Raw genomic sequence first — 26,658 nt, forward strand, 5'->3', positions numbered from 1 at the left:
GATTTCTCAAGTGGCATTCGGGTGCGTGCGCACAAGCTCACACACGCACGTGCATGCACACACACACTCGGGCACACGTGGGATGGGTGCCCATGCAGAGAGTTTGCACCATGGGCTTTAGTGGACGGAGGAGCTGTCAGGTCACACGCTGCAGAGCCGAGTCTGTCATTAAGGGTCTCCCTCTCCTGAGCACTGCTGCAGCCCCTCCTTCTCTGTTTTAAAATTTGACTCTATTTTTCAAGGTAGAAATGTGTCAACGGCTGAAAACATGAGATCGCTTCTATGGCTGAGGCCTGTGGAACGCAGCCGCCACGGCTCCAGCTTTCATCTCCTCACTAGGTCGCAGCCCCAGCCTTCCTGGGGGTGGTGCTGCCGATCTGTTACCTGCTGAGCTGGCGGGACCCGGCGTCGGCCACAGGCAGAGGAATTGCAGGGGACAAGGGTTACCGTGTGCTTCCTGGACCCCACGTGTTCTATACCTGGAATGGAGGTGGTCTCGCCCACACTCGAACTGCCAATGGAGCTAGCAGACCACAGCCACGGACAGGTCAGCTAAGATGCAGCCCCTTATGGATGCAGACCTGAGACAGTAACCTAAGTCTTACAGGTCTCATTCTAGTGCTGGGGATGCATACGCATTTTATTAACCCCTACTACACACTTGCTGAAGGAAAATGAGAAAATCCAGATGAGTGAGAACAACACATAATACACGACAAAACCCCCACCCCCAGGAGAGTCACTGCTGGCACTTCGGGGCGCTCCCTCCATCTCTCCTTCCACACCCAGCCTCGCACAGCTGGACTCGAGTTTGGGCAATGCACCTGTGGCTTCTCCCTTCTGTATTTAATAATAAAATGTAGGGTGATGCAGACCGAGCCCCTCCCCCAACAGTATTAAACACACGGTCTGTTCAAGTTAATAAGTGCATTTCTACAATGTCAGCTTTATGGTTTCATAATATTACTATTTAAAGTAAAATTCCTTAATTATTGTTTCTTCAGGACATAGGCCTTGAAATAATGCTTCTGAGTAAAGAGTCAGACTTTCCCCCGAGGCTTCTGCTGCGCCCTAACAACAGTCCTGCAGAGAGAGCCCCGCGTCTGGGTGTCCGCTCAGCTCTCACCAGCGCCGGGGATCGCTCTGTTCCCAAATATTTCCCACTTTCATAGTCACAAAAAACCATTTTAAAAAACATTTCTTCTAACATTTTCAATAGCCTTATTTTAAACTGCAAAGCAGAAGTAGCATAAGTAAATAAAAACTAGTTAAGGGAAACAGCACGGATGTAGGGTTTGGAAATGTGTTCTGGCGAGTCACCCCAATGACAAGAAAAAATGATTCGTGTTAATTCAAGACCTTCCAATGCTTTGAAGCTATTTTTACTTAGATAAACATTTCAATACCGAGCTAAGCTCAATGCATTTAAGTCTCATGATTTTTTTTTTGATTCAATGAATCACCAATAAATTTTACCCACTCTATCTGATCCCATTTGAAAACATTGAACATTAATTCACTTTTACTTTATAAGCATCACTAACTGTACCTTTACTTTTTTTATTTTGTATTCTGAATGTTTTTATTCACTAAATTTATCTAAGGAAAGAGGCACAGACATTCTTCACACATACAGTTCTGAAAGAATTTCAGTCTTCGGAAATGTAATTCATGTCTGTGATTTAAGGTGAAATTATCGGATGGGCCTTCACAATCCTGGGCCAGCCCCCACTTCAGCCGGCCCTCTCTTGGGCCTCTTTCTGGCTTATTTCACTTAAAATGGTGCTCTCCGAATCCACCCACATTGCTGCATGCTTGTTTCTAATGCTGACTTTTGTAGCCACTCACCGTCTTTCTGTGGTTTGGTTTGGGGGCAATAATTTGAGCTCATTGCCTGTGGCAGCAGGAAGCAGCAAAAATGGCTCTATGGCCTGTCTGGAGGGGCACTGTTTGTAGGCAGGTGCTTTACCACCAGTTGAGACCCCTGTCTGTGTGGCACTGTCCCCATGATGCCCCCCATTGGCCGGGCCACTTTCTTGCACTCAGTCACCTTCCAAATGCCCTCCTGCCCTGCTGGTGCAGGCTGGCCGATCACCCATCTCCACTTTGCACTTTTTGCTTACCAGTAAATATGTCCTGGAGACCACAGCACATGAGTGGTGACATTCCTCTACCTTTCTGTAGATGCATAGACTCCCGCAGACACCACCCTCATTCCTGTTTGCAAGCTGTGCCTCACCATCCGGTGCTCTCCTTCCTTGAGCATGTCCCCCCAACACCGCCACACATACAGACTTCTAGAGGAGGCCCGGGAACAGCTAGTGTGGGTGCTCTGAGTGCTCCCGTCACATGTATTCTGTGCACAGGATTCAGGCACAGGTGACCAGGAGCTTGGGCGAGCAGCCTCCCTCTGGGGGGTTCTGGTGGAGCCGGGGATGGCTGCTGACCGCTGCATGAGGTTTCTGTTTGGTGACAAAAGGACCCTCATCTGTTGGGGACAGAAAGCCTTCTCTCCCTCTTCTTGGTCTTAGCTTTGTCACCTTGGGGGAGCTCCTCAAGGGAAACTCTTGGCAGTCACATGCTTTGACTGTCTGATTTCTGTTTAATAACCTGCTTTATGGTTTCAGGTTAGGTGCAGAGTAGGAGGTGCAGAAACTCATGCTCATCTTCTGCCCTGAGCTGAAGGCACCAGTCGGGGGAGACTTCCTGTTTGTGGGCCCCAGACTCGGGAAGGGTGCCCTGTGCTTGACCATCTGTGGATGCACGGTGGGGCTTTGGGAGTTCTGTCACCCCTGTGATGCTGGAAGTAAATTTTACTCCACACTGGGTTCTCATGAAGAGTGGATGGGCTATGCGTGGTGTAGGGCCCCTTCCTCCTGCCTCCTGCCCTGTTTGCACAGGAAGTGCCTTCTTTCTGCCTGTGCAGGGACGGCTGTCAGGCCATCAGTGCTGGAAAGCAAAGGCCACGTTCAAGGCTGGGTTTGTGCGTGTCCACATTGAAATCAGTCAAAAGAAAGTAAACTGAAAATTCAGTTCCTCAGCCACATTCCAAGGACTTGATCACCACAGGTGGCCGGCAGCTACCTCGGTGGACAGCAGAGAACATTTCCACCAGCCCCGAGACTCCATTTGTTTTTCACTAAGTGACAAAGATGTGCCTTGTTTTCAGCACTGATTTCTTTGTCCATCTTTGCTGTGAGATAAACTACCTCATGTGACCTTTTCTCTTTGTTCTGGTCTTTAGAAGTATGTGACCTGATGCACGCAGCCCCTTTCCAGAACATCTTGCTAACAGTCCACATGAAAGGTGAACCAGTGTCCTCTGACCAGGGTGGGGAGGCACATCTGTGTGGCCAGAGGGCTCAAGGTGTTTTGTTTTGAGTTTAGTGCCTGTTCATTGGGATAATGGGTAATTTAATATAGTTAACTGAGTATTGAATCACTGAAGTATTTAGGGCTGAAATTATGCCCTGGATGTGTGTCAGAAAAGCTTGGGGAGGGGGAGGCGGTACAGCTCAGTGGTAGAGCGCTTGCCTCGCCTACACAAGGTCCTGGCTTCAGTCCCCAGTATCTCCATTAAAATAAATAAGCCTCATTCCCCCCCTCAAAAGACCCCCAGAATTGCATAGGAGCAGGGATGTTGAGTATCTGTCCAACAAGAGTGGCAGGAGTTCGTGATCCTTGCAGCAGATGGGCACAGAGGGTTCACTGTCCTGTGCTCTGCTTTTGATTACTTTGGATTTTTCAATGTATTATTGGCTGGATTTGCATTTCCCTAATTATTAGCGAAGTTGAGCATCTTTTCATGCGCAGTTTAAAAAATAATGACAATAATAAATACTGGTGATGTAATAGGAAAGAACAAATCTGACTCCACGTTAGGTCTGTTCCTTTTCCTTTAACCCTGTGCCCTGTTTTCCAGGCTTAGCCTTGCCGGCTCTGCACCTTTTGGGAAACAATGTTGCCTTTAGCCTGAGATAGACAGGAGAGCCTGTTCTCGGGGCGCTGGCCTTTAAGGCTTCTGCATTCCGGGAACAAGCTGCAGGCTAGAAAGTAACATTTGTTTTGTTGGAGGTTTTGCAGGAGCACCATGACCTGGCGCACGTGGACAGCTGCAGGAGCAAAGAACTCCTACAGCAAGAAGTTTACAACAACTAACACGCACCCCAAACTTTTTTTTTTTTTTTTTTTTTGGTATAGAATGAGCCTGTATTCTGACTGGGGGAGGATGGTTCTCCAAGGCATTAGTCGGCCATCCTCTCAGTCGGCTGGCTTTCCAAATAAAGATGACATTCTTTGCCCCAACACCTCATCTTTTGATTTATTGGCCTGTCGTGAAGTGAGCAGAGCTTGGACTCGGTAACAGTTTCGCACATACAGCAAAGCGATTCAGTTATGCATATAAATACTGATACATTTCTTGTCTTCAGATTTTTCTCCATGTCATTATAAGAAATTGAATATCATTCTTTGTGCTCTACAGTAGGACCTTGTTTATTTTATATAGAGTCATGTGTATCTGTTAACCCCAAACTCTTAATTTATCCCTCCCCACCCTGTGCCCTTTGGGAACCATAGTTTGTTTTCTGTGTGCAGGAAGCATTTTTAGAAGCAGATTCCGGTGAGCTATAGGCAATGTACATTTAAAATTCTGGTAGATATTGCCAAATGGCTTTTCAAAAAAGACCGTACAATTTCACACACCCACCATCATTTGGGAGTGCCTTGCCAATTCTGTACATTATCAACCATTGTTCTTTTTTGACAATCTGAGAGGACAGATTCTCACTGTTGCTTTAATTTGCTTTCCTTTTGTTAGGATTGAGGCTGGGTATCTCTCTGCCTCCCCCTCCCAGAACACACAGACATCCTTGTTCATTGGAAAATACACATACAGAAAAAGCAAATTTCTACTGTATAGCACAGGGAACTATATTCCATATCTGGTAATAACCTGTAATGAAAAAGAATATGAAAAGGAATATATGTATGTACATGTATGACTGAAACATTAGGCTGTGCACCAGAAATTGACACATTATAACTGACTATACTTCAATTAAAATTTTTTTAATTAAAAAAAGAAAATACACATACAGAAACGTGCACAAAGCTTTATTTTGTGTGTGTGTGTGCGTGTGCACGTGTGCATACACACACATTAATGAATAGATACCAAGCAAACACTTGGGCAACCATCACTCAGGTCAAGAAATAGAACACGGAATGTGACAAGGCACCCCAAAGCACACCCTGCCCCCAAGCTCCTCTCTGATCATAAGCCCCTCCCTCCCGCAGAGGTAACCATTAACTTGTGGTCACACCCAAATAATACAGTCTATTTTAGCCTATATTTGAATTCTCTGTGGATGGAACCATATCACACACGTCCTTTGCCCTGTGTTGTGTCTGTGAGATTCATGCCCTGTTGCATGGTGATCGGGTGCCATTTCACACGATTAAAAATCATTTCAAATTCTCTCTATACTGGGGGCTGGGTGTCTTCTCTCTCCCTTCAGTGTCTCACTGGTGCTGTAAAATCTCCCCACATTTCTAGGGAGAAAGATTAAGAAGGTGGGAAGGGGGCTGGGAATTGGGAAGAAGCTGAGGCTCAGAGAAGCCACACAGCCAGCAGGTGCTAGCCCAAATTCACATTCACGACTGTCTGACACCAAAGTCCAGGCTCACTGCCCCATCCCAAGGAGATGAAGCAGCTTCACACAGACCAAGGGAGCCCAGGGTGACCCAGGCTCCGTACAGGGCACATCCCAGTGAGGACTGTAGGAATGCAGGAGAGTTCAGGGAAGGCTTCCTGGAGGGGGCAGCAGTTGACCTTTGCTCTGACCCTTCTTCCTCCCCAAGGCCCCCGGGCCCCTAGCCCAGGGTGGGGGGCTCCAGATGCTCTCATCTCTGGGCAGTGACTTCTTCGAAATGACTTGTCTGCCTGGCCTCAGATGGGACCTGAGACAGGTTAGAAGGTGGAGGCCATGGGCCTGTGCTGGGCTCCTGGGAACCCTGTCGTGACTTACCCTCTGCCCTCCCTTTGCAGACACAGCCCTGGACTGCGACCTGGACTGTGAAGTCAGGCAGGACAGGGGCTTTGTGGACAAGGTAGGGGATCTGTGGCTGGGCCCAGGAAGTGGGGTGGAGTTTGGAGCTGCTCTAGGCAGGGTTAAGATGGATGAGGCCCCTCAGGTGTCCCCCTGCCTCCCAGCTGATGCCGAAGTCTGGGGGGGGACAAAGAGGAACCAGGCATGGCTGGGGGGTCTTCCACTGAGAAAAAAATCATCACCAAGAATTTTCAAGCACACAGGTGCCCAAACCTTCCTTTGAAGGGAAAAGTCCTTCTGGATTTTCAGTCTAGACTGGGGGTCAGCAAACTTTTTCTGCAAGTGCAAGCTAGTAAATATTTGAGGCTTTGGAGCCATACTGTCTCCACTGCAGGTACTTGGTTCTGCCACTGTGGGATGAGAGAGCTGCAGGCAACACGGAAACAAAGGGATGTGACAGTGTTCCACTAAAACTCCACTCAGAAAAACAGGCAGTGGCTGAGCCAAATGTGGCCCTTGGGCAGTAGTATGTTAAGCCTCTGATGTAGGTGAAAAGGGAAACGTACCAAGGATGAAACTAAGAGCTTTGGGCTGGACTGTGGTGGCACTTGGTGCCCTGGGAGCTCAGAGAAGAAGGTCAGGATGGGTTTTTTGAGCAAGGACTCACTTGAAGTCCACTTGAGCTGGGCTCCAGAGCGATGCCAGAAGGACGACATTCCAGGTGTGGGGACAGCAAGGAACAAGGCCTGGAGGGAGGAATGGGTCTTACAGTCAGGAAGTTGCCTAGGGAAAGAGGATGCTGGCTGCAGACATTACACGGACACACATGAAAGACAGCTGTGTAGTTAGACTTGATGGCGTGGGCACTAGGGAGCCATTTCCATTTCTTGAGCAGGAGCGGACCTATCCTTAGAGGATGGGGTGAAGATGAACAGATGGAGTTCAGAGGCTGGCTGGGGGACACTGGGGAGGGGTGCTGGTTGGTCAGGGACCCCACCACCAGCTCTGCTTTGCCATTGGCAGCTGAAGTGGGTCTGGGGGCCTGGTGGGTGTGAAGCCCTCCTGCTGGTGATCTGTGACAGGGACAATCTGAACTGTGATGACCAGGATAACTGAGCAGCACGTGCACTGCCTGCAAGGTGAAAGGGGAAACCGGACAGCTTTTGTTCCCAGATTTTCAGCATCGTTGCTCAGCTACCCTGCAGGGATTCTGACCCACGTGAGCGGCTCTGAAGGCAGAGTTTCAGCTCCTCATACACCGTGATGTTCCTTCAATCCTACCTCAGACTGGCAGCTGGTCCTCCCCAACATCCCCAGTGCCACCAGGCACACACACCAGGGCAGAGCTCTGGACGTGAGCTGACTCCCCTTTCTCCCCCTCTAGGGGAGTGGAGAATGCCGACATAACTGAAGCACCTACTGTGAGCCGGGTCCTTTCCCAAAACTCCCTGACCATTCAAGCCAGAGGGCAGCATCTCACTTCAGAGGTGAGGATGCTGAGGCCCCTGGAGGCACTCCGCCAGTCTGCAGCAGATCCAAGCTTTCCTATTCCAGCACCAAATCTGGCCTCCTCCCCGAGTGCTCTGCGTTCCTTGGCCCTAAGTATCACAGGGACTGAGGAGGGCGGTCAGAGGGGTCCTCTGTTCATCCCCCCAATTTTGGCCAAGATCCAAGCAATTGCCTGTGGCAAACATCATTGCCGGGGCTTGGCACATGGGGTCTAATAACCACAAGATTTAGGGGCTCCCAGGACTGAGGGACCTGTAGCCCCTACAAGATCCTGAACCTTCTGGCTGAGATGAGCACATCAGAGCCAGAAAGCTGAGGGACCCACAGCAGGAGGGAATGTCCATGTGGAGAGCCGGGGGACAAAGGGGCTTTGCTGCATCTGCCTGGAATTGCTTTCTCATCACCCGCAACTTCAACCTCACCTCTGGCAGGTACTGGGTGCCTGCTGTGGGCCAGGCACCATGACAGGCATGTCACGTGGTTCTTGCATCCTCATAGTCTGAAATCAACCGTTTGGAAACGTTATCATCCCCACTCTATAGCTGAGGAAACTGAGGCCCAGTGAGAACAGCCACTGAATTCCAGGGATGTCCTCACCAGGTGGGTTCTGAATCCCAGCGCAGGCTGCCTGACTCCTGAGCTCTGCACTGACTCCCTCTGCTAACAGGAGCTGGGGGTCCTCGGGCAGCTCCTGTGGGATCAGTCTATGTGGATTGTTTCAGAGCTGCACGCCCATCCTCTGAAGTAGGGACCTGTGTGGTCCCCATTTTGCAGGTGAGGAAACCGAGGCAGCTCAGAAAGGTGTAGGGCCTTGGCCAAGGTCACAGAACCCACATTTCCTGGGCTCAAGTTGAGGCTTACCTGAATCCCACCGTGAAGAGAGAATCCCTAAAGCCTGCCCCGTCCAAACCTCTCATCTTATGGCTGGTGAAGTGGAGCCCCAAAGGGGAACGGAGGCTCGCCCAGGCCCCACGGTGGTCGTCGGCAGCAACGGGACGCAGGTCTCAGTGGAGTCCCTCACATATAGTTTCCATTTTACAGATGGGCCAACTGAGCTGTGGAAAAATCAATGGCACAGAGAAGGCTAAAGGGAGAGTCAGGGTGGTAAACCCAACTTTGGTGCACAGAGCTTCCCGAGACCCCCTCCCCTACCTGCCAGATCCCCCAGGACCTGGTCGGGGGCAGGGATCCTGGCTTCAGCCAGCTTGACCCTGGGCCCGCCCCTGCAAGTTCAGATTTTCTGCCATTCCCGCCCTGAGCCCCTGCCCCTGGCCTGTGCGCTGCTCTGCCTCACCTGTGTTAGCTGGGGGGTCTCAGCCAAGGGCGGTGTGAAATTGGTGCTGTATGCCTTAAACTTAAAATACAGTGCTGATGTCAATTATCTCTCAATAAACTGGAAGAAATAAATTGCGACTTGGGAGACACAGATTTGGGTAAAACTGAGTGTTTCAAGGACAGGAGTCAGGGGCTTATAAAGACAAAAAACGAAGAGGCTGTCAAAAGTTGCCTGATGAGAATTGTGACTGGCACGTCAGTGTCACAGGAAACCTGTGTCCTTAAGGAATCACAGCTTATTTCAAGGTGAGGGCTTGGTCAGTAGCTGAAGTTTCTGGCAGGCGTTCCGGATGACTTCATTAGGGCAATAAATGCTCACGGGGCCGGATTCTCTGTGGGCTGAGATGTGTGTAAGTCACACCTCCTTCGTGAGCCCTCTCGAGCAATGCAGACTCCATTTTTGTTTTTCTTTCACAAAGGCAGTCTTCTGCTGCCGGGAGCGGTGACCCCAGCTCAGCCTGGAGGACATTCAGGTGAGCTTCAGCTCACTGGCTAGTGCTGGAGGAAGAGCGGCGTTCGCCATCGATCTCTTCCCTGCAGGCGCGGCAGCGCCCACGCCCCCTGTGAATGAGCACAGCTACCTGTGCTCAGGCTTGAGCTGGGGTGGGGGCGGGGAGCAGTCCTCCACTCTTCTAGGCTCATCTGGCTGGTCTAAGAATTAACCTGACATGAGGCAGACTAACAGGAGAAAAATAAAACAAAAATTGAATAACATATATTTCCTGTGTATACCGATGGGAGACAGCCAGGGTAAACTGAGTGAACTCACCAAGAAGGCTGCAGCCCTCACCTTCAACATCCTCTTCAGCTAAAGACTAAAGAGGAAGCTGCAGGCAGCAGTCAGTTATAGAGGTCAGTTACATGGAATGCCTGGAGGAATGAGAAGTTCAGTTAGACAAGGGCTGGAAAGGTGTCACTTTGGTTTAGACGTGGGAGTCATCAGAGACTCGCTGCGTGGGAACGGAGGAAGGGAAGACACACCAGAGTGGGTGGGGACAGACTGCTGGTGGAGAAGCAGGCAAATCCTTCAGGAAGTTTGTCGTCAGAAGTAAGACTGTCTGGTTCACGTGAGAGGGAAGAAACAGAGGGAGATGTTTACAGAGAGGGAAATTTGAAATCATCACTGAGAAGGAAGAAGGTGCAAGTTAACTAAATAAAAGTAGCAGGATCGCTGGGCAGTGCGTGACTTTCTTCAGCAGCACTTAGATGCCTGGGGGGATGTAAGGGGGAAGAGTGAGAATCAGTCTGTTGTGCAGCTGGGAGCTTTGCCAAGTAAGCACACTGAAAAGACAGAAAAGGGAATAAAGGACCTAAGGAGTTATTAAAAATTTAGCTCCTGGAAATTGTTGAGAAGGAGAGTATTTCCTTTACCATCTTACATTCAGTGATTGGGAACCTGCAAATTAAATTGACTAAAACAGATTACTGTGAGAAAAAAATTACGTATGAATACATGCAGGAGTTCACAAAGCAATGGGATTTGAAGGGGTGGCTAGAAGTGGGGGCTTATATGCAATTTAATAAGTGACAGGAAAAGAAGAAAGGCATTTTCTGAAAAACAAATGACTTCTTGGTGAGAGGGGCGAGAAAGGGCACTTATGGTAGAACAACTGACATTTAGGGAAAATAGAGAACGCCTTAGGAGAATGTATGGGAGAAATGGCAGGTTTGTGACAATGTCCGTTTGAGTCTGGTGCTCGGAACTTGTCTCTAATTTTAAGACTGTTTCCAAAAAGTAAATAAATAAGATGAAAAGCCTGAGGCAGATTTCGTTTCTCCATGAGGAAACATCTGTGAAATCAGTGTTTAAGGTAACATATAGAAAGCGTGATGGCACTGTAATGATTGTTGTGATCCATCAGAACACTGAAACAGCCAAAGCAGATCCAAACGCTGTCTGTCTAAATCTTTAGGTCTACAGACAGTGATTAACGATGGAAAATTCAAAAAAGCTATCAACACGGCTCAATGTCAATGACAAGTTTGGTGGTTGGCTGGGTGCTGTTTAAACAGCTGGCATCCAGGCTCAGTTTGAGTATATAATACTCCAAAGTGCTGGGTTTTATTCCCAAAATCTGCTTAAAAGTCAATGAGATGCAGAGAAACGTGGTTTAAAATACTACATCAATTTTAATCATGCACAGAGAATGCAAGAGTATTTTCGCTTAATAAACAGTGTCAGTATCTTACATAACGGGAAGTAAATGAAATGTTAGGCAAACAGCCCAGCAGGTAAACGTTTACTATTTATCTTGCAGATCATTCTACTTATTCTTCAAAATCTCCACATATTCTTCACGTGCTTTCGAAACCAGATCTGGACTTGGACTTGACTCGTCCATTAAGGCTACTAGAGAGTCTGTAGGACTTAGATTCAAGTTCAGTAGTAGCTGGAAAGGAAATGAAAGAATTAGATTCTTTACTTAAAATACTTTCATAGGTAACTAAATGTCAGTTTATTTTTTAAGAAAAGCTGAGACTCTTCTAAGTTTTAACAAGAATGAAAAATACCTACATACGATTACAACACAAAATACAAGATTACTATTCTACATTTTGCCCAGGGCTGCACGTTGAATTAACTGCTTTTGTGGCTAAGGATCAGAGCCCCTGGCTTTCTCATTCTTCATTCATTTACTCAGCAACCATGTACTAAGGCACTGTGACAAGCACTGGAATCACAAGATGAAGATGACAGAGTCCACCCTGAAAAATCATGTACCGTAAACTGGAAAAATAGATGAACAGGCAATTTCGGTACAGAGACATAAACGCCATGACAGGTATAGAAGAGGGCACAGTTGGAAAACTCAAAAGGGACGTCCAGCTTTGTGTCAATACTGTCCCCTCTTTGGTGGCTGTGATGTGTAAGCAGATACCTGAAGGAGGAGGAGAAAGTGTGGGAGGGAGAGGCAAGAAGCAAACACAAAGAGCAGAGGCAGCAAGGGCGCCCGCGGAGCTGGACACAGTCTGACCAGTCGCTGGAGCAAAAGGGCAGAGCAGGGGAGTAAAGAGATACGGATAAAGACTTTTGGCAAGAGCCAAATCGATGTGGGTGTTTTTCTTCCAAGCTAAGGAATTTGGAATTTTTCCTGAGGGCAAAAGGTTAACCCCTGACAAAGTGAATGACAGGAAACTGTCATCCACCAGGAGACAGGTACATGAACTGTGATTGCTTGAGTCTGGGTTTTTGGCCTTCAGTCACTACCAAACTCGAGAAGCTGATGACCTCCATGCTTTCTGAGAACAGGTCCGTGTGCAGATGACAGGCCCACGGGGACAGCAGAAGAGGAAGGGCACAGCCAGAAATAGAGAACACAGACTTCCTGAGATTTTTTTTAAAGCTATGGCTCATGATGAATAAATGAGGAACAAGTACACTTATCATTATGAATGAAATTATGCTTTCACATTTTTCATTAGATATGTGTAAGAAAAACATTTAACATAGTATCTGTTATTCAAACAATAGAAAGAGGTGCCATTTACTGTTTACAGTGTATTTCAGAAATCAATGCCTTAATTTAATTCAGAAATATTGGCAACATACCTTCTTTTAATTCTCTATCTGTATTCTTCTCCAACTTCTTCAGCATCTGAAATAAGTCAAATATTATTTTTAATGTGTAAGTTAAACAAGAAACACTATCATAGGAATGACAGCTAGCTTATGAAGTGTGGCCTTTAAATAAATACTTTTAGAGACTTGACCTAACTTGGGGATTGCTTAAATAGAAAAAATAATCACAGGAATAAAATCAAATAAATTCCTACTTACTTTGATTTTAGATAATAGAGAACATATGTATGTAAGGCTACTTCGATTCCCCTGACGGAAAGCACAGTGAGCCCTGCCCTAGCAGATGCACATAATCTCAGAGGGCGATGCCCAATCTTAGCACAAAGAGTTTAAACAATTCAAGTCACGTTCTACACTGAATGCATTGCTCTGCAGTTCTCAGAAAAACTGCCTTTTATAAAAGTTAAGTTTTTTTTAACATTAACGGATTTTTCCTTAAAATGAGCTTTCCATTCCTGCACTTTTAGAAAACTAAAATTTTAAGGTCTGTTCTTGCTCATGTTTTTAGCACAGAATCGTAGATGCATAAAATGAAGAAAAGGGTTCTGCTATAATATCAAGTGAAAATTCTACTGGCAAACAAGTTAAGCAAATGTATTTTGCTCTCTGTAGATGACTAAAATATTTGTATCAGAAAATCTGCTTCAAGAAAAGAAAAGAAGAGGGCTAGCGCCAGTTTCAAAAGTTGGTTTCTGATTCACAACTTCCCAGAGTTAGGAATAAGGAAAACAATACGTAATTCTTTAAATGTAACTTTGTTTCCATTCTAGAAATTAGGGCCAACTTTTTGAAACTTGACTTAATTAGTTACATATTTAATTATGAAATGTGTGGGGACATTTCAAACTACAAATGTCCCCACCTAGAGTGTTCTTTTAAAAATTTTTCTTATAAAAGTCACCTGCTCACTAAACAGGGTCTAAACTAGTACACCAGACATAATAAACACTGTGGTAATAACAGCGACACGAAAGCTGAGGCCTTTGTAAATGTTAGGTGCAAAGACAAAATTTGGGGCTACCATTTGCCAGTATTTTCACAGCCTGTTTTCCGTAACACTGTCTGACCAGAACATTCTACGGAGGCCTGCTGCCAACAACATGACAACAGTGCCAGGTGGGTCCTGTGAAGTGAAAAACGCCTAACAGATGAAGGGAGAAGACTTTACTGAAATAAATTCATGTAACCGTTAATAAACACTATGCAAAATGTAGATCACACTTTCACATGAGCTGAATGTACGAGTACTATCTTTTCCTCTGCAAAGCTACTTTCCTAAACAGGTACTTCTGGGACCTTTATGTTTATTTCTAGGTGAGGACCCCCATATGTCCAGATGGTGGAAGTGGTCTGAAGTCCAACATTAACAAAGGAGAAGGCACCTGCAGTTTTACTTAAACTTATCCATTTAACAAAAACACAGAAAGGTGAGAAAACTATACACAGGAAGACAATGTATCAGCAAGTTTTAATTCTAATGATTTTTAATTAGGAGGATTCTCTCCTAACTGGCAGTTTGCAGACTATGTCCCATAGAAATAGAAGGTCCCACTGGGGACACTGCAGGATTGAGGTCAAAACTGAGGTCACAGGCTGAAAGATAATGCTGCCCTCTCTTCCTCAGATCAGTTTGATAAAAATACACTTGCCAACACGTATACACACACGTTCATTTCCGAAGTGAATATGTTTTCAGATTATTGATACTTTTCAGTTAAAATTTGGTACCATTCTTATTTTAAATGTTATAAAAATAAGTACAATTCCAGAAATGTAATAAAATCAAGTCATTTAACTGCTTCAATTCATTATCCTGTTGTAAATAGGTTAATGTATGAAGGAAATGACACTTGTCAGTTTGTAACTATTAAATGCATACATTTTGCTGCAGAGAAAAGAAATAAAGTATTTGTTGATCAAGGAGCTAAAAAATTAAGTACAGAGAAAAAAGTGAATGAAAGAAAAAGAACTGGAAGAAGTTGAGTGATTGTCTTTCAAAAGATAACACGCTTCCTCATTTGTCCATTCAGACAAAATGAAATGAGGGCAGGAGGGAGTCCATAGGGCAGAGAGCTGATACCAGAAACAAGGTTACTGAACTCTGCCTCTGCCTTATGAGAAGTGAACTTAACTACTGTGATAGTTTGATTAGAATTAAAATTCAGAGTGGATGTGCCCTGCCTTGGAAGCCTACTTTTAAAAGGAACGTGACCAGATTCTGCTGAGATGCAGTGCTGTGTCATGTAAAACGTTAAAATCTTAGAATGTTAATCGTTTTAGCTCTGGTGCACTGCTATAATCCCATTTAGAAAAACGGCTGCTAAACTGAATGGACATTTGAGAAATTTAAAAATTAGTTAAATAAATCATTAGAAAATGTTAGAAAGTGTCAATAATACACCAAAAGTCCAAAATCAATGAGTGTAAAATTTAGTCTTCCTATTTAAAATAGATTTGAAGGACATTTATTAACTATGGCCATGCTTCATGTTAGGCACACCAATACTTAAAAACTCTTGAACATAAAAAAATGTTTAAAACAGAGAAATTTTGTCTGTTATAATATTGTCTGGAATCCATTTTTAAGTTTTCAGTTCTCAGAAAAAAATTCTATGTGCAAGAAAATCTAACAGTGATGTATCTGCTCAGGCTAATTTTAACTTCTTGTATTTTATAGTAATAGAGTTAACACCATTGAGTAAAACTGTAAAATTGTTTCTGACATGTAGGACAAAACATCCCAGAAATAAACTAGAATGTGAAATCTGAGGATAAAAATTAGCAAAACAGATACGGGGTCCATCTGTTACCGCTACAACGATGTCACGGGACAAGGCTGTACTTCATGCAGCGGTAAGAGAGGCGATAAACCCAAGTGTTACGAACTGGAAAAAACTTGCTTTGACAACCAGCACCACTGAAATCACAGACTTAGAGCAACACTTCCGCCAAGTTAGAAAAAAAACTGCTGAGTAAGCTGGAACTTCACAGTAGGAACAGTCCAAAATGTTAAAACCTTGCACATAAAGAGAATGTTAAAGTCAATCCCAATGCCATTTTTAACATTTTGCTTTCTAGAGCCATAGCTGAAAAGCTGTGGAAGTCTGTTGTTTTGTTAAGCCCCATGCAAAAACCCATCCCTTCCTGTCATTTTAAACAGTATGTTTACACCTCTCATAGCATTACTTTATGTTTTCCCAGCAGAAACAATTACATCCCTAGCAATTCCACAAGGCGCCTTCTTTCTCTAATTCTGACTAAGAAATCTGTAAGCAGTAACCGTACAGTAACTCCTGAGAGGCGCCCGGCAGCGCTGAGGGAGCCGTGTCTCTGCACCCGGACAGAGCAGGGCTCGTGAACCTCCCTGCTAAACCCAGCATGATTCGGCCCCACGGCCCCACAGCCCCACAGCCCAGAACTATGTGTACTTCGGAACTACAACACTGAGTTTAAAATAAATCATTTTCCAGTGTATCTTGAAGTACTAAAACATAGACACCTCTCTCTCCCAAAAACATTAAAGGAGAAAACTGTCCTCAGGAGCTTTCTCTTGCATTGCTTTTGCACTCACACTTTTCCACCATCATCCTGCAAAGTGACACACTGTCGATTTTCTGGTGACAACTAATGAAAACATTTCGAGTTTGCATCATGCTTAGCCACTGGCGGAAGTGTTAGCCATGCATTTTTTTTTTTAAACACCACGCAGTCCGGTTTCATGACTCTGAAGCACTTAGACTCAATTTACCCACAACACTATCTACGAAACCTGAGCTTTTTTCTTCTTTGATTTATTATGACATGAAGCCAAGTGAGAAGAAACAGGTTGAGACCTCACTTAACAAGTGCCTGTGCTACCGTTCTCTGCATCAAGAAGATCATGAAAACACCATCAAACCATAAACCAATGCGCACCGCTTTAAATGGCTATTTTAACAACGATACACAATGAAAACTGGTTATAATTTAAAGACTCCCTATTGTTGCCACCTTGGTATTCCTGCAGGTGAGGGCAAGACAGAGACATAAGTGAACTTCATTTTAAAAATTTAAGTATTTGCTTTACTTGACTACGTATTTAGAAATGTTCTACAACTGCTCAGTAAGACATTTTATAACAATTAAAATAACAATGCTATAAAAGTAAAATAGCAATTAAGGATGTACTCTTACAGAAGAAAATGATAAAAATTTTAAACTTAGAAACAGAACTTAACGTTTTTAGTGTTACAAGTTTATTGAATTCATAAAAAGAATTTATCTTGGATTCCTTTAAATAAAAAAACATCCGCAAGTGGTTAAGTAGCTCAATGCCAATCATTTACTTATGCTTAGGAGTAGGAAAACTGGGGTGCAGCAAAACTTGGAAATTACTATCAACCAGTGCCAAACCGAAATCAATCAGAAACTAAGCCAAACATTGGAAAGTGGATCGCTAGTTATTTGGCACTAATACTTAACTTCTAAAATAGAATTTAAAGTGGAGCTTTTTAAGAAATTTAAAATTTGTCTGTTTAGTTGCATTTATTGAATAAAGTTAATGACAGGTATCTCTTGAAAATTACAAGTCCAGGGACTTAAAAAATTTACAAAATTTCTGTCTCCTTTCTTTATTAGCACAATTAATTATGGCTTTTACTTAGTGTGCATAAGTCAAATAAACAACTCAGAATTTCATCAAATTAAAAACAAGAATTGTATCAGAAATCTGAAACCCAAGGAAAAAAAGGCAATGTAACTAACCCGGAACAAGGGATCGCTCAAAGTTAGTCGAAGGGTCTGAAAAAGTCCTGAAGCGCCTTCTTCGAGTAGGACTGCTTTTGGCCTCCGCGCTAGTACCAGCAGCAGAAGGCGGTCCACCAACAGGCCTTGTAGGAACAAAGCCGGGGAAAGAGCTCTTGTGCTGCTTCTCCAGCTGAAGCTTAGTGCACATCTTGGCCAGCCTCTCATTAGCCCTGCAAGGATCGCAGAACACAGATTTCATTCATTTCATTTTCTTCCTAAGTGATGTGTATTTTTAAAGTTGCTATAATAGTAAACAGATTGCCCCATTAAACTGCGTTTTAACAATAAAAATGCGTCAGCGAAGACCTACTGTAAACAATTACAGTTTAAAACTGTCCTAAAGGACGTATGTGTCTGGGGGGGCCCTTAAGTAACAAGTACTTCAAAGTGGGGAGAGTCAGAGTTGGAGACGCACCCACAGAGGACCCCAACTGCCTTCTGCTCCGGTTGCATCTAGACATACTCACCCTCAGTAAACCAGTTTAGAAATAAAAAATAAACCATCCCTCAAAGCCATTTTCAAGCATTTGCTTTCACCCCCCTTATATACACATTTCACTCATTACCCGGGAGAAATCAAGCACGCGGCACTGAGCAACAGTTTAGAGCCACCACCTCTGGGGGGCACCAGGCGGCAGAGTCGATGGTGGGAAAGAAATACGACAGCGCCAGGGGCAATTTCAAATGTCCCCCGATTTCCCAAAGCTCACTTTGTTACTTCGCTTTTACCAGAGGCCTACATCAGCACCTGCTTTCCATAACCAAACAGAATCTCAAGCGGATTTTCACTTTTATGGAAAAAAAGCAAAAAGCCAGAATAGCGCTGGGTGTTTGTTTTAGCCCGAGCCATCAGAGGGGCAACGAGCACCCCGAGCAGCGAGAGGGGCCCCACCGACCTCCTTCCGCAGAGCCACACTCAGTGTCCCGGCATCACGCCGCCATGGCTTTGGACTGTGTCTGTGAGCGCCTGTGCTTCATGCATATTTATTTCATGCATCCACCAGCAAGATGTGTCCTAAGGTAACTGCCCCTTTGCTTTACACCGACAACTTTCATAGGAAGGCTCTACTTTTGGATAGCGGGGAGACCTGTAGCTTGTAACACTGCTACTCAGACACCAGAGGTGGGACCCGCCCTTTCTGTCTTCCACACACCCCCTCAGGCAGGCCACCATATTCTTCTTAGCCACTTTGTGAACCACTATGCTGCCCTTCACCCCGATGTGAATTTCCCCCTATTCCCCAAGCATGCCTTTATGTAGCGGAGACAAACTTAGAAGGGTACAGTACTTCGTCTCAGGGTGCATACGAGCGGTGACACCAAATATCACAATCAAGAAAGTAAATTCACCAAACACCAGCATGGGGCCCCTTGGGTTTACGTTGTGCTCTTCCAAAACACAGTTAATTTTAAACTCATTAACATTCCTATTTATGGGAATTCCAGCTGGAAATTTTGCGATAATATGGCTGTCTAAGTTACAAAGTTTGCAAAACCCCTAGCTTAAAGACTAGATCAGGTTAAATATATGCAAATATAAAAAATAAAGTCATGTAAAAGCAACAAAAGGCAGGGAGATGCAAACTGCCCTGGACTGACATTTTAAAGGAGAGTTCATTTGCTAACATCATTTCCCAAAATTACACTATCTAGTTAGCTCTCACTTGCTATTCACCTCATGAACCTGGCTCAAAAAAATGATGCCTTAGAGGCAAATTAACGACCTAAATTATTTTCTATAATTCTACGTTTTGACTTACGAGGTTAGCTGACTTGCCAAAGACTTTCTATTTTCTAGCTCTTCCAGGTACAGTTGTTTGTACTTTTCCAATTTGTTTTCATTAGAATCACTTTTAAGTTCAGGTTCCAGATCTTTAACTCTTTGTTCCGTTTGACTGACTGAAGCACGTTTGCACTCTCTTAACACGTTTTCTTGAAGTGCTGCTTGTGCCTAAAGCACATTAAAAGGATACAATTTTAAAAATAATAATAACCTGAGTAATTGCAGTCTGTTTGTTCCCTTTAGTTTTCAGTCAATGACTCAGAGAGCAATTTTAAGTGTGAGAAAAAACCTGAATGTTAAACTACTTATCATCAATGTCAAGTGAATTAAATCTGAATTACAAAATTAAAGTTGAATCACTCTTATATTAGTACTCATGTAATGTGATAGTTCAAAGAATAATAGGATCAACTTAAAATTTCATAATTGAACAATACAACCTAAGAGTAATCCCAGAGTGTGGCACAGTATTTACATCACAATATATTCTTTCCTCCTAGTAGTCTTGATTTACCCCAATTGGTCTTAAAAATGATTCTCTAGTGAGAACTGTTCTGAAAGATCCATTTAGTGATAGTGATGATGGAAACTGAATTATTTAAAGGGAGTAACAAATGCGGCCTTCCTTCCAGAAATCTACAAAACAAACTGCTATATGGGAAGTAGAGGAAACACATAAAACATACACATCCGAACTGTAATTCTCAGCGAAGTGAGTTAGAGCACGTTACAGATCAATGTCTCACCTGTAGAAACTGGCTGATTTCTTTCAGTTTTTCTACTACATCGCGTCTTCCTTGCTTTTCAGTTTCCCGTCTGTACTTCACAGCTCGCTTGAGTTTTTTCAGTGCTTTTACTACATCCTGTCTCGTTTCTTCTTCAGTCTCCCGTTTGTCCTGCTCCACTTGACTGCGTTCCACCGTGTTCCTTTCGAGGTGACATCTGAGGTTTACTACTTCTTCCTCCAACTTCTTCTTCTCCTCCTCTAGTGCTTCACATTTCTTTTGCATCTCTGTCATAGGTAGTAACTCCTTTAGAAGAAGCTGAGTTTCTCCACTCAGATGGACAAGTACTGAAGATGTCGATTCCTCTTTTGCTGGAAGATCAGCATTCTGCATGAAAAAGATAAAATTGTTTGGTAATGAGGTTAGCAGACTGAGAACAGCCTAACTCTAACCCAGCATCAAAGGCTGAAATAAATTCAGTTACAATAAAATGGTATATCTACCTTGTGGAATGGAGAAACTCAAATTACTCAGAAAATCAAGAAAGAAAGTTCAAACCACCAAGAGTCACAAAAATATACTGTTTACTGTCATCATCTTTGTTATACATTTGTACTTGATTTTACACTCTTATTTTTCCGTAATTGTTTCATGTCTTCCCTACATAATGACTATAAGGCACCTCTTTGTAGAAAGTCTCTTACTCCTTCCTTCCCCAAGTCTTAACTCTTCATGATTTTTAAAGTTTTAGAGAGATCATATTGAGTTACTTAGGGCTGAATTAATAAATGCCTCCCAAACAAGACTTTGAAAACAAGACTGCAATTAATACATCTTACAAATATGGATTCTAATGCCATAAGCCTTTCTTTGAACTACAAATATTTTATGCTAGTTTGAATTGCATTCCAAGGAGCAATGAATGATTCACAGAGTTAAGGAGAAATCCATCTCTTGTGTAGTGGTTTAGTAAGATGACCCATACATTTTTCTAAACAAACAAAAAAGCCTTCATTCTTGTAATCCTTTGTGGCTCTCCACAAATCAAGAGAACATACTCAACAAAAACAAAAAAAACTTGCTGGAATTTCAGTGACACTGACTTGGGAAGAACTGCTTTCCTTCAGATAGACGCATTATTTGGTGAGACAAGGCAGGTGGAGGTGGTGGCTGTAAAACATCTCTACAAATTCCTTGACACTTCCCCTGCGAAATTCCCTCCCCTGAAGTATGTACTGGCCTCAGTCAACTGCTTTCTAGGGGACAGAATGTGGGGGCACTGCTGTGTGATTTCTAAGGCTAAATGGCCTCTGACTCTCACTCCATAGGGATGCTCACCCTTAGAACCCAGCCACCACGTTGTGAAGCCCAGGCCACCGACTGAGTGTACACGCAGCTGTCCCAGCTGATGACCCCAGCAAATGTCCTTAACCCAAGCCAGCTCCAACTTCCAGACATGTGCATGAACAAGCTTTTAGATTATTCTAGTGCCTGCTTGATGCCAAGTGGAGAAGAAATGAGCTGGCTCCACTGAGCTTTGTCTAAACACAGATTTTGGAACCAAGCAAATGCTGTTTTGAGTCACCAGGTTTTGAAACACTTTATTATATAAATTATTAGCAATAAATAACTGGCACAGACATTGATGTTGAAAATGGGGCACAGCCATTAAAAAAGAACCCAAAATGTGGGGATGCCTTTGCGCCTGGAGGTAGGTGAAACCTGAACAGATGTAGAGAAGAGTAAGGGTGAAAACCCAAAGTGTCCACAAGACTGTTGGTGGAAGCCTGAGGGCCCTTGAAGGGCTGAGAGTGAAGGCTTCTAGGCCAGAGAAGAAAATGACACTGAAACCGGAGGAAACGGGACTCTTGCTACCGGACAGCTGAAAGAAAAATTGACAAGAGAGATAAGCTAAAACAAACAAAAAGATTATTAAATATAAAGGAACCAGTACTCACTGGGTTCAAGTATCTGTATCCCATTTAAAGCATCTCCACATGCCCAATTGTCACATAATGGTTAAGCAGAGAAATGGCTTCCAGACTAAGATCAAATCTAGGGTGCTGCCAGGAAAACAGTCTAAAGATGAAGCCAAGACTTTGTTAAGACCTTGGAAAGATTTAACGTGCTGCCTCAAATTCCTTTAAAGTTCTTGAAAGCGTAAGAATTTCAAAGGCATGGTCCCACAACAGCTTCACAGGAAGACCAAGGTGAAGAGTTTATCTCAAAAAGACGTGAGAGTAGCTTTTCCAATGGCATGAACCCAATAAAATTCACAGGAAACTCAGTTTTTAAAGAGAACTGTGGTAGCAAAACTACTGCTTGCTAGCTTGGACTGAAAGAGACAAAGACAGTACAAAACAGGAAGAGGACTTTGGGTTTTTTTTAGAAGGTCTACAAGGAGGAAGCTGGCTTGAGAGAACTACTCAGCTGCAAACACAGGTCATTGCTCATGAAAGGGACAAAACAAAGAGCTCAGAGAGGGCAGTGAAGGAGAACCCGTCCCAGGGTTAGGACTAAGTCCTAATCAAAGAGCCGGCAGCATCAGGCTGCATTTCAGAACTGCTACGGGCCAGTGTGCCTCCCATCTTCCATCTGTGAGTGAGGGAGTCCTTAGGATTTAGCAGAATGTTGGGTGTGTGGCGGCAAATAACCCGTGTCTCCTTATCCTCAAGCCTCAGCACTGAGAGGAGTGTACCCAAGGGCTGTACTCCAGAAACCACACCCAGGAACCTCAGCCCCACCTGGACCTGGTGAAGATGGTAAAGTAAGACCTTGGGCTGGAGCCTGAGCCTAACACCACAGCGACCGAGACCTGCTCATGACTGAGTAGGGATAAGTGGACTTCTCGTATGAAAGCAGTGACAAAACATTGTGGCTAGTGAGAAGATTATGCTGGTTTTTGAATGTCTCCATAAATTTTCAAAATTAATTCCATAAAAAAGGTAGAATATGGGCCAACCTTAAGTGCTCTGCTCCTAATGAACAGAAAACAGTGAAAGTGGCACCGAGTGAACTGCAGGGCAGGTTTGAAAAGGCACTTCAGCTTCTGCCTCGCTCTTAACCCTGGAACCCAGTCTCAGGTGGGCAAGCTCAGGCCACAAAGACAGCTTATGTGTTCCAGGGGAGGTGGTCCACCTGCCTGCCCCACCAAAGCCACAGCCCACTGCCGACATCAACCATCAGACATCAATGGATGAACCTTCAAGTGATTCCAGCCCCCCGCCTTCGAGCTGCCCCACCTGAAGCTGAGAGGAATAGAGGCCAGCTGTCTTGGCCACACTTTTCCTAAGTGTAGGTTGTGAACAAAATAAATGCTTATTTAAGCCAATGAACTCTGGGGATTTTGTTAGGCAAAAACAGACAAACAGAAGAGTGGATAAAAAAAGCTAGTAAGAAATGTAACTTGAATATAGTAGAAACTGGTCTCCTATAAAGTGGAAAGTAACAAACGCTGAGAATAACTTATTAATGACAAAGTGCTGATGAGAAGAAGCAGATAACTGAAAGAAAAACCTAAGAACTAGTGAGAAGGAAGGTACTTCAGAGTTCCCTCCAATTACAGCTTCTTACAAACAGGCATGTATTTCACAGTTTCCCCTCAACTTTGAGTATAAGGAAGACGGGTAAGCAAGGACACATAGGATTTCAAGTCTAATAATTGAAAAACAACTAGAAAAAGTCAGCTTACCAAAATCAACCTTTTTACTTCATTTCAACTAACTGAACTTCTCAGAGACAGACAGCTTTGAGAACTTACTAATCTAGCACTCACTCTTCATTTTCCTTTCCTCAGAGAGAAAATAAAATATTATGGAGCCATAAATGTAGTGTCCTTTGGCAGTATTTAAATACAATTTTTCCTTTACCTTACTTAAAAGCTTGTTGGTAAGGGAAGGTAAGACTGTCTCAGCTTTATACTGTAGCACAATGCTTCTCCCATATCACAGATTGGCTTTCAACTTTTGAAATTCAAATTACTAATCTGTTATCTGTTTCTGATAAACTGATTGAACATTATCTAATTTTTAATAGCTGTACTCTTCGAAAATTTTCCTTGGATGGGATGAAATATTTATTTCATTAATTATGCATTAAGCTATAGACTACAGCTAGGCACCTCTCATTTTAAGTAAAAGGAGGTAGATACAGGGAGCTGAGAATGCAGGATCTGCACCAAGAACAAGACCGGCACCAGTGTTACACACAAGAACCAAGCCAAAAGAGGACTTCATCGTGAACGGCAAGATGATGGATTAGAGAGGCTTCCAAAGAGGAAGGTTGAATTAATCTCCTCCAGGCTTAATCTTTTGCCTCTAGATAGTGAAATCTATGGATGAATCTATGAATTATGAGTGCAACATAATGAAGTATATTGCAGACTGAGTCAGCAGATCCCATGACCATGATTTGATGGAAACTGGAGTGAAGTGGGAGGCACTGGGTGAGAAACTAAAGGTCTGAACGGGGGGAAGGAATGGACTTTACCTTTGCAAGCCAGCTTTCTGTCATGTCACAGAGTTAGCAAGGCATAAGCTGGCCACAGTCCCCTTCAGGAAGCAGCAGATCTCCACAGAAGTACAGTTACAGACATTCCGCGACACTGACTTTTTATTATTATGTAAAACAACTGGTAATATGCAAGACTCGGAAAGAGTTCTCATAACATCTGAATTGGTACTGGCATGGGACAGACATAGATCAATGCATCACCACTGAGAATCTAAAAGAAACCCTCACATTTACAGTCCATTGATTTTCAATATGAGAGTCAAATAACTGAATGAGACAATAATAGTCTTTTTAACAAATGGTACAGGGACAACTGGATATCCACATGCAAAAGAACAAAATTTGACCTCTACCTCATACAACATATATAAAATTAACCCAAAATGAAAGAGCTAAAACTACAAAATTCTTAGAAGAAAACACAGGCGTGTGTCTTCATGACTGGATCTGGCACTTGTTTCCTAGGACAGTAAAAGACAGAAATAGATTAACTGAACTTCATCAATATTAAAAACCTCTACTCTTCAAAAGACACCTTCAAGAAGGTAAGAAGGCAAGCTCCTGAACAGGAGGAAATACTTGAAAATCCTACATCTGATCAAAGAATTGCACCCAGGATACAAAAAGAACTCTTGACAATTCATTCATAAAAAGACAACCCAATTTGAAAATGGGCAAAAACCTAAACAGACAGGTCTTCAAAGAAGATACACAAATGGATAAGCACATGAAAAGATCCCCAACATTCTTAATCAGAAAAATGCAAATCAAAACCACAATGAGATGCCAGTTCACACCTACCAGGAGAGCTGATGACCAGTGGTGACAGGAATGCATAGAAATTGGGAGAATTACACACTTTGGGTAAAAATGTTAAATGGTGCAGCCACTCTGGGAAACAGTATGGCAGATCCTCAAAAGGTTAAACAGAGTTACCATATGACCCATATGACAGCATTTCCACTCTTAAGTATATTCCCCAAAGAAATGGAAACATGTTTACAATAAAACTTGGACAGAAATGTTCACAGCAGCATTATCAGCAATAGCCAAAAAGCAGAGGCAACCCAAAGGTCCATCAACTGATGGATGGATAAATGGGTTAGCCCCACAACCGAGTACTGTTCGACAGTAAACAGAAATGGAAATACTGACAAGCGCTGTAACATGGATGAACCTTGAAGACGTTTTGTCAAATGATAATAGCTAATCATGAAGGACTGCACAGCATGTGATTCCATTCCTGGGAAACACCCAGAACAGGCACATCTATAGAGACAGAAATCAGACTGGTGGTTGCCGGGGGATGGGGGGCTGCGGTGCTGGGGGTGATGGCCAAGGGATGCAGGCTTTCTTTTTGGGGTGATGGGAATGTTCTAAAACTGATTGTGGTGGCAGCTGCACATCTCTGAATATACTAGGAGATACTAACTATGCATCCTAAATGGACGAATTATATGATACGTGAATTTTTTTCTTTCTTGGTGGAGGTAAGTAATTAAGTCTTACTTATTTTTAGAGGAGGTACAGGGGATCAAACCCAGGACCTTGTGTATGCTAAGCATGCACTCTACCACTTGAGTTATGCAATCCCCCTATAATATGTGAATTATGTCTCAACAAAGTTAAAAAAAAATCCAAAGGCAAGATCTAGACAATTTTCTTAATTCTCTATTTTGGGTGTACAGATGTGATCTGAACTTCTCCATGCTTTGACAACATGTCTAAAATGAAGAGAAAATGAAGGCAGTGCCTAACTTCAACTGGTTTGTATAATGACCTTTCTGCACAAGGTATTCTGAAATCCATGAAATACACACAGATTCTATATCCATTCACAAAAGTGAAGATGAGACATGACAATTTTCTGGAACATTCCATGAAACATTGTCCTCTGATTTTATCTACCTTGCCTCATTGTGGTGAGAGATCACTAAAAAATACTGTTTAATAGGAAAAAAAAGTTAACTTCTGTGAGGAAACAGGTATAATTCTCAACTTCTCTAAGGGTAAACATTATAAGAAAAAAATAAAGAATGGCAGAATGGAAGTCAAAATTTAAGAAACAAGTGCATTATAAAGATAATAAAAGTGAAATTACAAAGAAGATGCAAAAGAAAGCTGTCCCTGAAAAGCTAGTGTCCTGCAACACTCTGCGCTGCACGTTCACGGCCGACGTGCTGAATTTCATACATACTGGGTTCGCAGTTTGCTGTGACTTCCTCTCTCCATCCCGTCTCTTGTTTTCTGAGTTAGTTTGATGATGTGCTGTCACCTCCAGGGATGCTTCCAACATGGACACTTTCTTTTGGGTGTCAGTCAGCTCTTGTTGAAGCTGTCTCATACGGGCCTAAAAAGATAACTCTGTTACTGAATTTT

General features: G+C 43.5%; 1 protein-coding gene and 1 long non-coding RNA gene across 2 annotated transcripts in view; both read right to left on the reverse strand.

The window, feature by feature from the left end:
- Positions 1–5,100: 5,100 nt before the first annotated feature.
- LOC140698910 (uncharacterized) lies at positions 5,101–9,656 on the reverse strand. Its single transcript, XR_012076918.1, has 2 exons — positions 8,854–9,656; positions 5,101–8,614 (listed from the first exon to the last, which is right to left on the reverse strand). It is a non-coding gene; the product is annotated as an uncharacterized lncRNA (long non-coding RNA).
- Positions 9,657–11,004: 1,348 nt separating this feature from the next.
- The window catches only part of LOC107034774 (ankyrin repeat domain-containing protein 26-like), a 78,505-nt gene continuing 62,851 nt past the window's right edge, over positions 11,005–26,658 (reverse strand). The window contains exons 31-36 of the mRNA XM_072970752.1: positions 26,477–26,629; positions 19,789–20,154; positions 19,020–19,210; positions 17,218–17,429; positions 12,445–12,490; positions 11,005–11,284 (exon numbers count right to left, since the gene is read on the reverse strand). Of these exons, the coding sequence (XP_072826853.1) occupies positions 12,459–12,490; positions 17,218–17,429; positions 19,020–19,210; positions 19,789–20,154; positions 26,477–26,629 (954 nt within the window). The 3' untranslated portion in view covers positions 11,005–11,284; positions 12,445–12,458. The remainder of the gene's footprint in view (positions 11,285–12,444; positions 12,491–17,217; positions 17,430–19,019; positions 19,211–19,788; positions 20,155–26,476; positions 26,630–26,658) is intronic.

The sequence above is a fragment of the Vicugna pacos genome, chromosome 10 (assembly GCF_048564905.1).
Source record: "Vicugna pacos chromosome 10, VicPac4, whole genome shotgun sequence".
NCBI classification, from domain to species: domain Eukaryota; kingdom Metazoa; phylum Chordata; class Mammalia; order Artiodactyla; family Camelidae; genus Vicugna; species Vicugna pacos.